This window comes from Hypanus sabinus, chromosome 22 (assembly GCF_030144855.1).
Source record: "Hypanus sabinus isolate sHypSab1 chromosome 22, sHypSab1.hap1, whole genome shotgun sequence".
NCBI lineage: Eukaryota > Metazoa > Chordata > Chondrichthyes > Myliobatiformes > Dasyatidae > Hypanus > Hypanus sabinus.
In genome coordinates this window covers 68,034,208-68,052,474 of record NC_082727.1, presented here as the reverse complement: position 1 = coordinate 68,052,474, position 18,267 = coordinate 68,034,208, and the positions used below count along the sequence as shown (strand labels likewise).

At 38.0% G+C, this 18,267-nt stretch overlaps 1 protein-coding gene across 7 annotated transcripts in view; it reads left to right on the top strand.

The window, feature by feature from the left end:
* The window catches only part of sfxn4 (sideroflexin 4), a 122,856-nt gene that overhangs the window by 85,708 nt on the left and 18,881 nt on the right, over nt 1-18,267 (top strand). For all 7 annotated transcript variants that reach the window (XM_059947975.1, XM_059947974.1, XM_059947977.1 and 4 more), the window contains 3 exons: nt 8,252-8,314; nt 9,353-9,421; nt 11,145-11,235. In XM_059947975.1, coding sequence (XP_059803958.1) covers nt 8,252-8,314; nt 9,353-9,421; nt 11,145-11,235 — 223 coding nt within the window. The remainder of the gene's footprint in view (nt 1-8,251; nt 8,315-9,352; nt 9,422-11,144; nt 11,236-18,267) is intronic.

The following is an 18,267-nucleotide window of genomic DNA, read 5'->3' as shown; positions in this document are numbered from 1 at the left end:
GCAAATAACTGACAATAGACAATAGACAATAGGTGCAGAAGTAGACCATTCGGCCCCTCGAGTCTGCACCGCCATTCTGAGATCATGGCTGATCATTCACTATCAATACCCAGTCCCTGCCTTGTCCCCATATCCCTTGATTCCCCTATCCATCAGATATCTATCCAGCTCCTTCTTGAAAGCATCCAGAGAATTGGCCTCCACCGTCTTCCGAGGCAGTGCATTCCACACCTCCACAACTCTCTGGGAGAAGAAGCTCTTCCTCAACTCTGTTTTAAATAACTGACCTCTTATTCTCAATCCATGCCCTCTGGTACTGGACTCTCCCAACATCTGGAACATATTTCCTGCCTCAATCCTATCAAATCCTTTAATTATCTTAAACGTTTCAATCAGATCCCCTCTCAATCTCCTCAATTCCAGCGTGTACAAGCCCAATCTCTCCAATCTCTCTGCGTAAGACAGCCCTGCCATCCCAGGAATCAACCTAGTGAATCTACGCTGCACTTCCTCAATTGCCAGAATGTCCTTCCTTAAACCTGGAGACCAAAACTGTACACAATATTCCAGGTGTGGTCTCACCAGGGCCCTGTACAAATGCAAATGACTTCATAGTTAAAATTTATACTTTTATACTCCAATAGTATCAGGAAAAAATTATAAAAATTGCATTGGCAGTACTCAAAAAAGTTATCGCAGTTACTTGGAAATCTGATTTTTATTTAACTATGCATCGTTGGAATAATGAAATACATAGTTGTATTCCACTTGAAAAAATTACATACAATCTAAGAAATGAATATGATATATTTTTGAAAATTTGGTTCCCATACTTACAAAAGATAGGATTAAATACATAGGTCCTTTGAAGATAAAATTATAAAGTAATTGGGGAAAGAAAAAATAAATATTAAAATTATTTTGAACTCCATGGAGCATGTGGGGGTCCTCCGATATCCAGGCAATCTTTCTCTTCTTTTTTTCTTTCTTTAGACAAGGGTTAAGGGCGGGGGGAGGGTTAATATTAGTTTTTTTTACTATTTTATCATCACATTTATGCTTGTAATTTTCTAAAATTTAAATAATTTAAAAGAACATAATAAATAAACAAATAAATCAATGACATATATTGAATAGATTATTTAAAACTGTGCAAAAACAGAAATATTGTATATTAAAAAAATGAGGTAGTGTCCAAAGCTTCAAAGTCCATTTAGGAATCAGATAGCAGGGGGAAGAATTAATGATTCTTTATGATCTGGATGATGGAGTGGTATATTGGATTAGTAAGTATGCAGATGATACTAAAAAAGGTGGCGTTGTGGATAATGAAGTAGGTTTTCAAAACTTGCAGAGAGATTTAGGCCAGTTAGAAGAGTGGGCTGAAAGATGGTAAATGGAGTTTAATGCTGATAAGTGTGAGGTGCTACATTTTGGTAGGAATAATCCAAATAAGACATACATGGTTAATGGTAGGGCATTGAAGAATGCAGTAGAACAGAGTGATCTAGGAATAATGATGCATAGTTCCCTGAAGGTGGAACCTCATGTGGATAGGGTGGTGAAGAAAGCTTTTGGTACGCTGGCCTTTATAAATCAGAGCATTGAGTATAGGAGTTGGGATGTAATGTTAAAATTGTACAAGGCATTGGTAAGGCTGAATTTGGAGTATTGTGTACAGTTCTGGTCACCGAATTACAGGAAAGATATCAACAAAATAGAGAGAGTACAGAGAAGATTAACTAGAATGTTACCTGGGTTTTAGCACCTAAGTTACAGGGAAAGGCTGAACAAGTTGGGTCTTTATTCTGTAAAGGGGGGTTTCTTCTTTTTCTCTTTGTTACTGTGTATGTAATCAAAAGGGCTGTTTTGTTAACTAGCAGGAATGCTTCTTTGTTGGGAGAGAGTGCTGGAAGCTTGTTTGGGTTAAAGTTTACTGATAACGAGAATTGTATTCCTTTGTAAACCAAATGGGGATTAATGTTCTTTCTTCTGAGTCGGTAAGCTTTTGTTGACGGGCTTTTGGGCAGATCGGCGCGAGGGGGTTGAAAGAGAGGACGCAATGCTGTAAGCTGGGCGAGGAACGGACCCCGAGTGGGGGTCCGAGGCCAGGAGGTACTCTGAGGAGGGGGGGATGAAGCTAGATGTGCTTGGTTGACCACTTGGAGGTCCTGAGCTGCGAGTCGAGGAGTTCGGAGGGGATTGAATGGTGGCCAGAAGACTTCAGTAATTCAGCTCCAACGGTTGTGCACGAAGTGGTTTGGACTTTGATAAGTTTGGCGCCTTTTCTTTATTTTTTCTCTTCATATATACTGTATCATTATTAATCACTTAGTTATCGTAACCTTTATAAATTGTACTCATTTAATCGCTTATGGTGTACTGTTTGTTTTTGGGCGAGGCGGGGACATCACACAGCATCCACACCAGCTGATTACCCAGTTTGGCGGGGCCAAAGGCTGCTTCCCCTAGATGAGAACGAGCTGAGCGAGCCTGAGGTGAGCCAGGGGGTTACAATTCTTTGGAGCGTAGAAGGTTGAGGAGGGACTTGATAGAGGTATTTAAGATAATGAGTGGGATAGATCAAGTTGATGTGGATAGGCTTTTTCCATTGAGAGTAGGGGAGATTCAAACAAGAGGACATGATTTAAGAGTTAGGGGGCAAAAGTTTAAGGATAACACGAGGGGGAATTTCTTTACTCAGAGAGTGGTAGCTGTGTGGAATGAGCTGCCAGTAGAAGTAGTAGAGGCAGGTTCGGTATTGTCATTTAAAGTAAAATTGGATAGGTATATGGACAGGAAAGGAATGGAGGGTTATGGGCTGAGTGCGGGCCAGTGGAACTAGGTGAGTGTAAGCTTTGGCACGGACTAGAAGGGCCAAGATGGCATGTTTCCACGCTGTAAATTGTTATATGGTTATATGTTATATGGTTAAGAAGTTGTTCCTGAATTACTGAGTGTGTGCCAGGAACTTGAAGTGCTCACTCTCTCCACTTCTGATCCCTCTATGAGGATTGGTATGTGTTCCTTTGTCTTCCCCTTTCTGAAGTCCACATCAGCTCTTTCATCTTACTGACGTTGAGTGCCAGGATGTTGCTGTGACACCACTCCACTAGTTGACACACCTCACTCCTGTACGCCCTCTCGTCACCACCTGGGATTCTACCAACAATGGATGTTTCATCAGCACATTTGTAGATGGTATTTGAGCTGTGCCTAGCCATAGTCATGTGTATACAGAGAGTAGAGCAGTGGGCTAACCACACACCCCTGAGCAATTTCAACTGCACCTTTAAATGTAAGTTGTGCAGCAGTTAGGAGCAGTTTTTGAATGCATTCTTTCGAACAATTTCTTCAATTCAGCCAGGTATGCTGAAATGGACTCTACTTCCTTTTGATATTGGTTATGAAACCTAAAGATAGGTGGACGAGTGTTGCGGAAACAGAGAGACTTGAATAGTTTAGGAGAATGAGCAAAGAAGCAACAAGTGAAATACAATGTTGAAATGTGTGTGGTCATGCACTTTGGTGGAGGAAATAAACGGGCAGACTATTATTTAGATGGAGAAAGAATTCAAAATGCAGAGATGCAAAGGGATTTGGGAGTCCTTGTGCAGGGTACCGTAAAGGTTAACCTCTAGGTTGAGACAGTGGTGAAGAAGGCAAATGCAATGTTGTCATTCATTTCTAGAGGTATAGAATATAAGAGCAGGGATATGATGTTGAGGCTCGAAAAGGCACTCGTGAGACCACACTTGGAGTATTGTATGCAGTTTTGGGCTCCTTATTTCAGAAGGGATATACTGGCATTGGAGAGGGTTCAGAGAGGATTCGCAAGAATGATTCCAGGATTGAAAAGGTTACCATGTGAGGAATGGCACGACACAGCTTGCAGTGGCCACTCCGGAACTGATTATCTGTTATCTGTGAAGTGGGGTGCTGTGCGCAATCATAATCGATTTCAAAATGGACATGGAAGCACGGAGAAACATCGGGAAATTCCAGGAAGACCTTCTTCGTTGCTGCTGTGAGAGGGACTCTGCTGGGAAGAACAGGCCCCCAGTCCTTGGGGTCGCATTGCCGATGGCCATTGGCGGTTGGCGGGGCCGTCTTATTACGCTCGGCAGAGGATGGTGCTCAGAGAAGCTGTGCCGGAGGGGATGGTCGTCAGCTCGGAGGTTTGACGGACTCAGGTCGCTTTCGGTGTGTGCTGTGTCTGCGAGGCTGGTTTCGACGGAGCTTCCATTGTGTGCTGCATCTGCGAGGTTGAGTCAGACGGCGCCTTGGAAGTCCATAGCGGGGGTATTCCCTTCTGCCGCCGGCGTGGGATGGCGATTCTGTCGGGACCCTGGGGACTTGTGGAAACTGTGGTGATTTCTTTTGAACTTACAGCCCTTTAACATCTTGGGCTATTTTTTTACTGTGCCCATAGTCTGTTTTTTTTTATCAATTATGCTATTGTTTGCTCTGTTGTAACTATATGTTATAATTATGTGGTTTTGTGTGGGTCTTGTAGCTTTAGTTTTTGGTCTTGTTTTTGTCTGCTGGATTTGGAGCTCCTTTCCGGGGAACGTGCCAGACGGTAGCGCAATATTAATATGCAGCAGCTACTCCGGACTCTGGATTGGGGATTGCCAAACGTTACGTGGATTTTCTGGTGTAGTCCATTTGATCATATGGTTTTGTGATATCATTCTGGGGGAACGTTGTCTCATTTTTTAACTGCATTGCATTTGTGATTTCTAAATGACAATAATATGAATCTGAATCTGAACGTCTGGTCGCTCTTGGGCTGTATTCCCTGGAGTTCAGGAGAATGAGTGGGGATCTCATTAAGCATTCCGAATGTTAAAATGCCTGAACAGATTAGATATGGCAAAGTTATTTCCCATGGTAGAGGAGTCAAGGCAAAAGGGTATAACTTCAGGATTGAAGGACGTCCATTTACAACAGAGATGCAGAGAAATTACTTTAGTCAGGTGGTGGAAAATCTGTGGAATTTGTTGCCACGAGCGGCTGTGGAGGCCAAGTCGTTGGGTGCATTTAAGGCAGAGATAGATATGTTCTTGATTAGCCAGGGCATCAAAGGGTATGGGGAGAAGGCAGGGGAGTTGGAATGATTGGAAGAATTGGATCTGCCTTGATTGAATGGTGGAACAGACTCAATGGGCTGAATGGCCTACTTCTACTCCTACATTTTATGGTCTATGGTCTTAAAGCATTCTGCAATCAACAAGGGTTTTGGTTCTAGATGTTCCTTCATTACTTTCACTATATCAGCAAAGCTAATTTCTACTGGTTTGGTTGGAATAGCCAAACTTCGAAGCAAACTGGATGGCTTTACGTCAACTCGCTGTTACGAAAGACCTACATTAGTTACCTGTTTTCGCTAACGGAAGGTGTTTTCACTGTTACGAAAAAAGGCAGCACACGTTGAGCAGCCAAGTTCCTCCCCGGAACTGCATTCTAGCCGGCTTTGCTTAAACACATGCCTGTGAGCATCTGTGCGTTATGTCAATTTATTTTGTGCATCCGTTAGCAAGATGATTTCTAAGGTATCGGAAAAGCCTAAAAGAGTGCATAAGGATGTTACACTTAGCGTAAAACTAGGCATACTTAAGCGTTTCGATCATGGTGAACAAAGTAAGGACATAGTGAGTTTGGCTAAGGGTTTGTGAAGTTGACGAAGATGATGTTGAAGAGGTTTTGGCATTCCATGACCAAGAACTGAGAGATGAAAAGCTGATGAAGAGGAAAGGATAACAATTGAAACCGAACGCAGTCGGGAACAGCCCGAAAGTGAAGTCATCCAGGAACTGAATGGGAAGCAATTGCATGAGATTTTTGCTGCAATGATTGCAGAAAAGTATGACTTTAATTTTGAAAGGGTACGTAGGTTTAGGGCATATTTGCAGGATGGTTTGAGTGCTGACAAAGAACTGTATGATAGAAAGATGCACGAGGCTAAGCAGTCAAGCATACTGTCAGTCTTTAAGCCTTCCACATCAGCCACAGCAGACGACGAAACTTGACCTTCGACATCGAGGCAGGCAGACATAGAAGAAGGTGACCTGCCTGCCCTGATGGAAACAAACAATGATGAGATGACACCCCAGTGTCCCACCACCCCAACCTCTGACGACTCAGCCGAACACACCATCATCAGTGTGCTCGCTCTTTTCTCGATTCCGGTAAGTGAAACTACACTGTACACACATTATTTCTACTTTATAAAGGATGTGTATTTTTATGTGTTATTTGGTAGCTTCACAGCTTAAAGGTTACTCGAAAGATTGTTTCTGCCAGGAGCGCTTGCGCCGTGTGTTTCTGCCAGGAGCGCTTTGCGCCATGTGTTTTTGCTGCAGTGGACAGTGCTGCTATAATTGCAGAAAAGTATTCTGTGTATTCATCAGATCATTCCTGCTTTTACTATATGTTACTATTATTTTAGGTTTTATGTGTTATTTGGCATGTTTTGGTAGGTTATGTTTTGGGTCTGCGAATGCTCACAAATTTTTCCCATATAATTAAATGGTAATTGCTTCTTCACTTTGATATTCCGACTTACGAACCGTTTCATAGGAACGCTGTAACTTCAAATAGTGGGGGAGACCTGTAACCCAATGCACTCAGCACAATTGGTACTTGTTTCTCATTGGCTATTTCACTTGCTTCTAAATACTGTTTAATTAGCTCAGTGTATATGAGCCAGTTACCTGCTGAGCAATTGAATGCGTCCATCTTTCTGACGTGGCCGCCATTTCTACTTTTTTTAATGATTATTATCACCTGGTACTCACTGTTTATGAACCCATGAATTCTTTTGTTTTCTGCCTCGATTATCTCTGTATGTGCTGTGTTGTTTTTTGCTCACCATTCCTCACTGCGCTTTAACAGGTCAGTAGCCGTCTCGGGGTCATTTTAAAAAAATACCATGTCACCAATGTTGTGTTTTGTAACTTCAAAACATTAAAATTAAAGTAATTCATAGGAAGACACAGGAGTCTGAAATGTGAATCTAACTTCGTGTTTACTTTAAGCGAGGTGTGCACACATCATGTTGTAGAGTGTTAACATACGTAATTCACATCTTTATATATATAACCTGTAATAAGTTATTTAAACGAATAAGACTGCATAATCAAACTGTACATTCAACATTCTCTACCCTCAGAAATATTTCTTCAAGCAGAGAGTGGTAAATCACTGGTACAGACACTGCATTCTTTCCAAGCAGAGGTTGATCGATCTCTGGAAATAAAGAATCAGGGTTGTGGAGACAGAAGAAAGATTCTCCTTGATTAGAAGATCTACCATATTCTCGATGATTGGCAATGCCACCTTCATAGATTAGATTTATAAGTAAATGATTACTTGTATGTACTTCAAAATATTAAGTGAAATCTGCCATTTGTATTAACAACAAGCACAGTCTGAAAATGTGCTGGGTGCAGGCTGCAAGTGTTGCCATATTTCCTGCAAACATAGTGTTCTCATAGTGTTCAGTGGAACAACATGCAGCCAACCTACAACAGCAAAACAACCCCCCCACCACCTCCTACTTCCCCATCTCCATTGGTCCTATGTCCTCGGGGCCTGCCAACTGTGGTCCTTAAACCTGCTTTCCGACTCGGCCTCTGTTCTTGAGGATCGCTGGATCTTCTGACTGACCTCGCACCTCTGGATCTGGACCTGCCCCACACTGACATCCAACACAGGGATTCGCTGACCTCGGGGGTCACCAGCCCTCATCCTCAGGGCCTGCCAACATCTGTCTGTTCTTACTCAAGACATTCTGATGAAAGGTTCACATCTTGAATGTTTTTTTTGTTTGTTGTTTCAATCCATAATGTTTGACCTGTTGTAGGAATCAGAATCAGGTTTAATATCAGCATAATGTCGTGACATTTGTTAACTTTGTGGCAGCTGTACAAAGCAATACATGAAAATATAGAAATAAAACTGAATTATGCTGAGTATGTATATTAAATAGTTAAGTGGTGCAAAACATTTTTTTAAAAAAGACGTGAGTGTCTCAATTTTAGAATTCCTCATTACATGGGTTATCAATTGGATCAATTAAACTAAACTAAAATACTGAAGCAGAAATACACACAGTTTCTGGATTTTTCTCACCAGCCTGCTGTCTCAAGGTTTTATGTTAAAGGTATATATGATGTGATTTTTGTTATATAAATCTTAACAAAGCTTGTCATTAGAATATATGATTAATATTATCTATCTTGTGTAGCTCCTCTTTCAGTCATACAGTGCAGGATACAACCTGGCAAATGGAAACAAAACTGCTGGTAAAGTAAGTACCATTCCTTTCAACTTGTGATGTATCTGTTTAAATGTGTACACTGATTTCATTGACTTTGACTTTGACTTACATAGACTTTGTTTATGAACTATTGGCAAAATAACTGTAAAACCCCAAATTGTTCTCGTAGTGATGGAAATCTGTATTCTAAAGTTCCAAGTTCAAATTAAATTTATTTTCACCCAAGCACACATATGTCATCATATACTACACTGAAATTAATTTTCTTGCAGGCATTCACTGTAGAACAAAGAAATACAATAGAGTCAATGAAAAACTACACACTAAGATTGACAAACAGCTAATGTGCAAAAGAAGATAAACTGTACCAATAAAAATATACAAATAAGTAAATAATGCTGATACTATGAGTCCTTGTAAAGTCCTTGGAATGTAGAGTCCATACTTTGTGGAATCAGTTCAGAATTGAGGTGAGTGAAGGTTCAGGAGGTTGATGGTTGAAGGGTCCTGCCAAGTGTAGCATGTATGTGGTTCTAATTCCTCATTAACATACTGAGCAGCAATTTTCCAGAATTACATTATATGAAATCTCCCCAAAACCTAACATTTGACAAATGCCTTGGCTGTAACGTTTGCATCAGAATGTGGTCATGATCAAGGCATGTTCAACACTGCCAATGCCACCTGCTCTTTAATATTGCCTGAATGGTAGTACAAGAGCAGCTAGAGCTGCTCTACAGATGAGAGGGAACCAAAGATAAAAGACGGATGGAACCAAGTGATGGATGACAGATAAAATGTAGTGTTTGGGAGAAACAACATACTGATTGATGTTGAACAAAGTCTTTAATTCCAGACCTGGTTGTTCATTTTTATCTCAATCCTTCAGTCTTGAAACAACTGATTCTTCATATCCCATATATCTTTCTTTAAACTTTCTGAATGTGATACAACAGTTTCATTTTGAAAATAACAAAGATATTTCAATAAGTATATTTTGTTAATAATTATCTGAATTATCTTTGAACCAAAGTAACTCTTTTCATAAATGTTCTTCATTGTTTTTAGGGTGAAAAGATTCCTTTAAGTGAAGTTCTCCTCCTGATTGGAGCTGTGTCCTACACTATGTGCTTGGGAGTATGTAATCAGAATAATATGATTCTGAAAAGTGACTTGATGAATTTTATTTTCTTTATTATTAAGAGATGCAGTATGGTAACAGGCCGTATCAGCCCAAATGAGCCCACACTGCCCAATTGTGCCCATGTATCCAATTAGCTTAGTAACCCGTATGTCCTTGAAATGTGGGAGGAAACGGGAGCACTTGGAGGAAACCCACACGGTCATGGGGACAGCATGCAAACTCTGTACCCACAGGGCAGAATTGAACCCAGGTCGCTGGTGCTGTAATAGCGTTTTGCTAACCACTAAACTACCATGCCACCCTCTGATAGTTTTAACAATTATAATATGGCAGTGTGCCTTATACTGTATTTAGTGCAAAAGAGTAAATCAGTTATTATTAGTTAACATTATCTCAACAATTATTTCACTTCTGCCATTTGGATTGCTTGTGATTGCCCTGGTTGAAGCAGAGCCACTTCTGCCAGTTGGATTGTATATGTTTTGCCTTTTTTCCCAATTTTATTTTGTTTATTTGAAGAAATGCTCTGAGCATCAACTGTAGTTACAAAATGCAACTGCAATACTTGTTTCCTGCACCTATCTCTGTTCTTAAAAAATGTTCACTTCACCAAAATTCAAATCGGCATTTAGCAATGCTTAATTACACTGAAATTATGTACAATATGCCATGCAGGCCAATGGTCACAAGGAACTGGATGTATATGCATCCAATTTGTCTGTGTCTTTGGGCTGTGAATGAGCTGGTGTCAGTTTGTTAATAACCTCACATCTTCCCCCATGTGTTAGTTTATTTTGTTCTGAAGATGTGAGTATGATATGATTTAGCTTCATTTTGAAAAGAAGGCTTTTAGTGCTGTCATATCCATGCTGTCCGTGACTTTAACTCCATGCAAGACTTTGGTGAGGCCGCATTTGGTATACTATATTCAGTTTTAGTTACCTTGCTCTAGGAAAGATGCCATTAAGTGGGAAAGAATGCAGAAAAATATGAGGATTTTGCCAGGGACTGTTATGGAGACTGGTTAAGCAGGTTGGGATAGGAGCACAGTGGATCTTATAGAGGTGCAGAAACAGCTCTAGATAGGATCAATATGCACAGTCTTTTCCCCAGGTTTGGGAAATCAAAAAATTGAGGGTGAGGTTTAAGGTGAGAAGGGAGAGATCTAATAGGAATCTTGGGGGCAATGTTTTTACCCAGTAGGTAGTCAGTATACCTATCAGAGGAAGTGATTTGCGCTAAATACTTTAACAATAGCTAAAAGGTACCTGGACAGGTAAATGGATTGAAAAGGTTTAGGTGGATAAGGCCAAACTTGGACAAGTGTGACCAGCTTAGATAACATTTTGGGCTGCCATGAACCAGATGGGCTGAAGAGCCTGTTTTCTGTCCTGTACAATTCTGTAACTGTGCCAGGTTCAATGAACCAGATGGGCTGAATATCCTGTTTCTGTCTTGTTTGATTGTGTGACTCTGCCAGGTTGAATGAACCAGTTGGGCTGAAGAGCCTGTTTTGTTACTGTACGATTTGGTGACTGCAAAGTTGGATGGTTAAATAATTTGGGGCTCTGATCCTCACATACAGTTTCAGCAGGAGTTGTGGGTGTATAATAATTCCAAAGTTCCTGTTGCTCTTTAACTGTCAATCACTCCTACATTGTTAAATGAGTTTAAACTTGTACAACATTTAAAATGATGTTCTGCTCATGTTTTTAGGTCTTCCCTCAATTTATGGTGTATCGCTATGGATTAAACAGTCAGGCAATGCGCAGTCTCTTTACGAAGGTTCTGCCAGTTCCTGTTCTTGGTAAGTATGCTGCTGCTTCCAGTGCTTGATCCCAAGCAATTGTCTAACTTGTTTCCACGACAGTTCTGTATATTCTGAAATGGCTGATGAGGCCAATGTGGAATCCAGAGAAAAGCATCAGTAATGTGCAAGGCACATCTGCTGGGATGGGCAGTTTGGGTGGGTGATGCTCTCTTTTTGCTTGTGGTGGGCTCTTCATTGTCCCCTACAAATAGACTCATCCCAAATGCACCCTGTTATTTTGGGCTAGGAATTCCCATGAGCTGATGGGGATATTACATTCTCTCACACAGGCTTTGAGAACAGCTTTAAATCTTTTTCTTTGTCAATTTAGTAGTCTCTTGATTTGGTGAAATCTAGAATGGATTGGGGGCTAGTATTCAACAATTATGGCCTGCTCCTTGTCAGTGCCGAGGATATTGTCCTGGGAGAGGGTATGGATGTTAGTTCACTTATCCTGCCGGTAGATTTTGAGGGTTTTGCAGACCTTGTAGTCGTATTTTTTTCATTCCTGAGGAAGGATCTTGGCCCAAAATATCATATGCTTGTTCATATCCATGGATGCTGCCTGACCTGCTGAGGTCATCCAACATTTTATGTGTGCATCTTTCCAGTGCTTTGGTGAGTCCCAAATTGGTTAATGTAGTCATACAGGCCACGGGGTCAGTGTTCTTGTGAATTACAATGAAATGCAGGTTCTAAATGAGAGTGAGGAGAAAGAATGCTGCTGATAGGGCCTTCCCTCTGCACTGACACTTTGCCTACATATAGCCTCCATTGCAGGGAGAGAAAGAAGTGTTGTACTCATAATTAATACTCACCAAATGAAATGGCACATTTAATTAACAGGAATGTTACAGTAGCATGGAAAATGAGTATGCAATATGTTTTACATGCCTTTTGTGTTTCTTGCTCTGCTGTGTTGAAGCTGTCAGGTATGATGTCCCGCAAACACATCTGGGGAGTTTTCGTCAGCAGTGACTCAAATTTCCTTGCTGCCTTTCGAACCTGACTGCAAGGCACTAGAGTCATAGAACACTACAGCACAGAAATAGGCTCTTCAGCCCATCTAGTCTGTGCCAAAATACTATTCTGCCTTGTCCTATTGATCTCTTGTTGACTCTGTGGTTAAGAAGGCATACGGTGTATTGGCCTTCATCAGTTGTGGAAATGAATTTAGGAGCTGAGAGGTAATGTTGCAGCTATTTCAGACCCTGGTCAGACCCCACTTGGAGTACTGTGCTCAGTTCTGGTCACCTCACTACAGGAAGGATGTGGAAGCCATAGAAAGGGTGCAGATGGCGGCGTTGATTACCGGAAAGCAGAGAAATTTGTACAACAATTACCTGATGTCCATGAAGAGGAGTAAAGAATTATAGAAATGAAATGGACTAATGATGAAGACTGAAACAAGGTTGGACTTGATGGACATTTATATGGAAAAAAGAATAGTCGAGGAGTATTAATTGGGAATAGAGACATTAATTATTTTCTTTTTTTTCTTCACTAATATATTTTTTATTGCGGGGGAGCTGGAGGAGCTCCTGATCAATGGCTGCGAGTTTCACATGTACAATCATGGCGATTGCCATGACCCGTAAAATGGGGGGGAGGGGGGGGTAATGTTGTGTTCATTTTATTCGCAACATTAGTGGGGGGAGGTATTTTGTTTTTTTTCCCTTATATATTAGTTATCTTTCTTCTATTTTTCTTCTTTTTTGCCTGAATGGTTGGGGAGAGACTCATAGCAACATGGAGAATTTTAAAGAGTACCCAAGGTATTATGAATGATTAATTTACTTAATTTTTTAAATTATAATGTTAATGGAATTAATGGACCGGTGAAAAGAAAAAGAGTTTTAACATATATTAAGAAAATGAAAGGAGATATAGCTTTTTTACAAGAAACACATTTAACAGAAACAGAACATAAGAAATTAAAGAGAGATTGGGTTGGAAATGTCATTGCAGCTTCCCTTAATTCAAAATCGAGAGGAATTGCAATTTTGGTTAATAAATCTTTACCAATTAAAATACAAAATGTAATAATTGATTCTGAGGGGAGATATGTGATTATACATTGTCAAATTTTTTCAGAATTATGGACTTTTATGAACATTTATGCACCAAATGAAAATGATGCAAAATTCATACAAGAGGTTTTTCTGAACTTGGCTGATGCACATGATAAAATATTAATAGGTGGAGATTTTAATTTTTGTTTAGATCCAGTTTTGGATAGGTCAACTAAAGTTGCTACAAAATCAAAAGTAACAAAACTAACTTTATCATTAATGAAAGATTTAAACCTAATTGATATATGGAGAAAAATTAATCCAAGAGAAAAATATTATTCATTTTATTCAAATAGACATAAAACTTACTCAAGGATTGATTTTTTTTCATCAAAAAATATTCAAGATAGAGTGAAAACTGTGGAATATAAAGCAAGAATATTGTCAGATCATTCCCCCTTGATAATGACAATGATAATGATGGAGAAGGAGGAATCGATTTATACATGGAGATTTAATTCAATTTTATTAAAACATCAAGATTTTTGTGATTTTATGAAAAAAAAATCCAATTTTGTTTTGGATACAAATCTACATTCAGTTAAGGATAAAATTGTATTATGGGAAGTGATGAAAGCATACTTAAGGGGTCAGATTATAAGTTATACATCTAAAATTAAGAAGGAATACGCAGTAGAAATAGATCAATTGGAAAAAGATATCATAAAGTTAGAAAAAGAATCTCAAAGATATATGACAGAAGAAAAACGAAGACAACTTGTTAATAAAAAACTACAATATAATACACTCCAGACATGTCGTACAGAAAAAGTAATTATGAGAACTAAACAGAAATATTATGAATTAGGTGAAAGATCACATAAAATTCTTGCCTGGCAGTTGAAAACAGAACAGGCTTCTAAAATAATAAATGCAATTAGAACAAGTGTAAATAAGGTTACTTATAAGCCTTTAAAAATTAATGAATCTTTTAAAAAATTTTATGCTGAACTATATCAATCAGAATCACAAAATAAGATTGCTGAGATAGATAAATTTTTATCACAAATAACCCTTCCAAAATTATATTTGGAAGAACTGAAAGGATTAGATATGCCCTTTACATTAAAAGAGGTTGAAGAAGCTTTAGGATCACTTCAGAGTAATAAATCCCCAGGAGAAGATGGTTTTCCTCCTGAATTTTATAAAAAATTTAAAGATTTATTAATTCCTCCTTTTATGGAATTAATATACCAAGTGGAAAGAATGTATAAACATAAAATCTTTTTTAACAGCGATCATAACTGTATTGCCAGAAAAAGATAGAGGTCCTTTAAAACCAACATCATATAGGCCTAGTTCTTTGTTGAATACAGATTATAAAATACTAGCAAAAATTTTATCTAATAGAATATCTAAATATTTACCAAAATTAATACATATGGATCAAACAGGTTTTATTAAAAACAGACTATCAATGGATAATATAACCCGGTTACTTAGTATAATTCATTTGGCACAAAAAAGAGAGGAAATGAGTGTGGCAGTTGCTTTGGATGCAGAAAAAGCATTTGATAGATTGGAATGGGATTTTTTATTTAAGGTATTGGAAAAATATGAGTTAGGAAAATCTTTTATACAATGGATTAAAACTTTAAATACTAATCCTCAAGCTAAAGTAGTTACAAATGGTCAGATTTCAACACCAGTTTGCTTAACGAGGTCAATGAGACAAGGCTGCCTATTATCACCTGCTTTATTTGTAATGGCAATAGAACCATTAGCTGAATTAATTAGAACAGATTCAGACATTGGGGGCTTTAGAGTTAATCAAGAAGAATATAAGATTAATTTATTTGCTGATGATGTTTTGATTTATTTAACAAACCCATTGCAGTCTTTGCAAAGATTATCTTTTAGATTGGAAGAATATGGGAAAGTATCAGGGTATAAAGTAAATTGGGATAAAAGTGAAATTTTACCCCTTACCAAAGGAAATTATAATCAATGTGGATTAGTAACTCAATTTTGATGGTCAATAAATGGGATAAAATATTTAGGTATTAGAGTTGATAATGACGTAAAAAGTTTATATACACAAAATTATTTGCCATTATTTAAAAAAATAAAAGAGGACCTTGATAAATGGATGATGTTATCAATAACATTAATAGGTAGAGTTAATGCTGTAAAAATGAATATTTTCCTAGATTGCAATATTTACTTCAAATCTTACCAATACAATTACCTCAGAAGTTTTTTCAAGAACTGAATAAATATGTAAGGAAATTTCTTTGGAAAGGAAAGATGTCAAGAATATCATTGGAAAAATTGACATGTAAATTTGATTTAGGAGGGTTACAACTTCCAAATTTTAAGAATTATTATAAAGCAAATCAACTTAGATTTATTGCGTCTTTTTTTGATGAAGAAAAACTGGCATGGATTAGAATAGAATTAGATAAGATAGGAGAAAACATACCAGAAGATTTTATATATAAATGGGAATCCAAATGGACACAGGAAAAAAAAGAATCTCCTATATTAAGACATTTGATTGATTTTTGGAATAAGGTAAATATGGACGATGAGATAAAGAAATCTTTATTAGCCAAACGAACTTTAATTCAAAATAGGCTTATTCCTTTTACAATGGATAATAAACTTTTACATAATTGGTTCCAAAAGGGGATTAAATATATAGGTGATTGTTTTGAAAGAGGTACATTGATGTCGTTTGATCAATTAAAAAATAAATATAAAATATCAAATAACACTCTTTTCTGTTATTTTCAATTAAAAGCCTATTTACGAGAAAAGCTGGGTCAAACAATGTTGATACCAAAACCTAGTGAAATAGAAATATTTATTCAGAAAGGAAAAATTTAAAAATTTACATCTTGTATGTATAATTTGATTCAAAAAAAGACAATTAAATCAGGAATTCATAAATCAAGACAAAAATGGGAATCTGATTTGAATGTTAAAATTGATGGAAAAAACTGGTCAAGATTATGTTCTGATAGTATGAGAAATACAATAAATGTTCGACTTAGATTAATACAATATAATTTTTTACATCAATTATATATAACACCACAGAAAATAAATAGATTAAATTCAAATATGTCTGACCAATGTTTTCGATGTAATCAAGAAATTGGTACTTTTTTACATTCTACTTGTTTTAAAATTCAACCATTTTGGATAAATTTAAGACTTTTATTGGAACAAATTACTGGAGTACAACTCCCACATAGTCCAGTATTATTTTTATTAGGAGACATTGAAGGGATAATACTGAAACTTAAATTGAATAAGTATCAGAAAAAATTTATAAGAATTGCATTGGCAGTAGTCAAAAAAGTTATCGCAGTTACTTGGAAATCTGATTTATATTTAACTATGGATCGTTGGAATAATGAAATACATAGTTGTATTCCACTTGAAAAAATTACGTATAATCTAAGAAATGAATATATATTTTTGAAAATTTGGTTCCCATACTTACAAAAGATAGGTCCTTTGAAGATAAAATTATAAAGTAATTCGGGAAAGTAAAAATAAATATCAAAATTATTTTGAACTCCATGGAGCATGTGGGGATCCTCCGATATCCAGGCAATCTTTCTCTTTCCTTTTTTTTCTTTCTTTAGATAAGGGTTAAAGGGGGGAGGGTTAAGGGGAGTGGGAGGGTTTATATTATTGTTCTTACTATTTTATCATCACATTTATTCTTTGTAATTTCTAAAATTTAATAAATAATTTTTTTTTTAAGGGTGTAGATCAGATTTTCAAGGATGTTTTAAAAAAGGAGGGAGAGAGAAACCGGGGAATTATAGACGGTTTAGCCTGACATTGGTGGTGGGGAAAATGCTAGAGTCAGTTATCAAAGATGTCATAACAGCACGTTTGGAAAGAGGTGAAATCATCGGACAAAGTCAGCATAGATTTGTGAAAGGAAAATCATGTCTGACAAATCTTATAGAATTTTTTGAGGATGTAACTAGTAGAGTGGATATGGTATATTTGGATTTTCAAAAGGCTTTTGACAAGGTCCCACACAGGAGATTAGTGTGCAAGCTAAAAGCACACGGTATTGAGGGTATGGCATTGATGTGGATAGAGAATTGGTTGGCAGACAGGAAGCAAAGAGTGGGAATAAACGGGACCTTTTCAGAATGGCAGGCAGTGACTAGTGGGGTACTCAGTGCTGGGACCCCAGTTGTTTACAATATATATTAATGATTTAGACAAGGGAATTAAATGCAGCATCTCCAAGTTTGCGGATGACACGAAGTTGGGCATAAGTGTTAGCTGTGAGGAGGATGCTAAGAGGATGCAGGGTGACTTGGATAGGTTAGGTGAGTGGGCAAATTCATGGCAGATGCAATTTAATATGGATAAATGGGAGGTTATCCACTTTGGTTGCAAGAACAGGAAAACAGATTATTATCTGAATGGTGGCCAATTAGGAAAAGGGGAGGTGCAACGAGACCTGGGTGTCATTGTACACCAGTCAGAAGGTGTGCATGCAGGTACAGCAGGCAGTGAAAAAGGCAAATGGTATTTTGGCATTCATAGCAAAAAAATTTGAGTACAGGAGCAGGGAGGTTCTACTGCAGTTGTACAAGGCCTTGGTGAGACCGCACCTAGAGTTTTGTGTGCAGTTTTGGTCCCCTAATCTGAGGAAAGACATTCTTGCCATAGAGGGAGTACAAAGAAGGTTCACCAGATTGATTCCTGGGATGGCAGGACTTTCATATGAAGAAAGACTGGATCGACTAGGCTTATATTCACTGGAATTTAGAAGACTGAGGGGGGATCTTATTGAACCGTTTAAAATTCTAAAGGGATTGGACAGGCTAGATGTAGGAAGATTGTTTCCGATATTGGGGAAGTCCAGAACAAGGGGTCACAGTGTAAGGATAAGGGGGAAGCCTTTTAGGACCGAGATGAGGAAAAACTTCTTCACATAGAGTGGTGAATCTGTGGAATTCTCTGCCACAGGAAACAG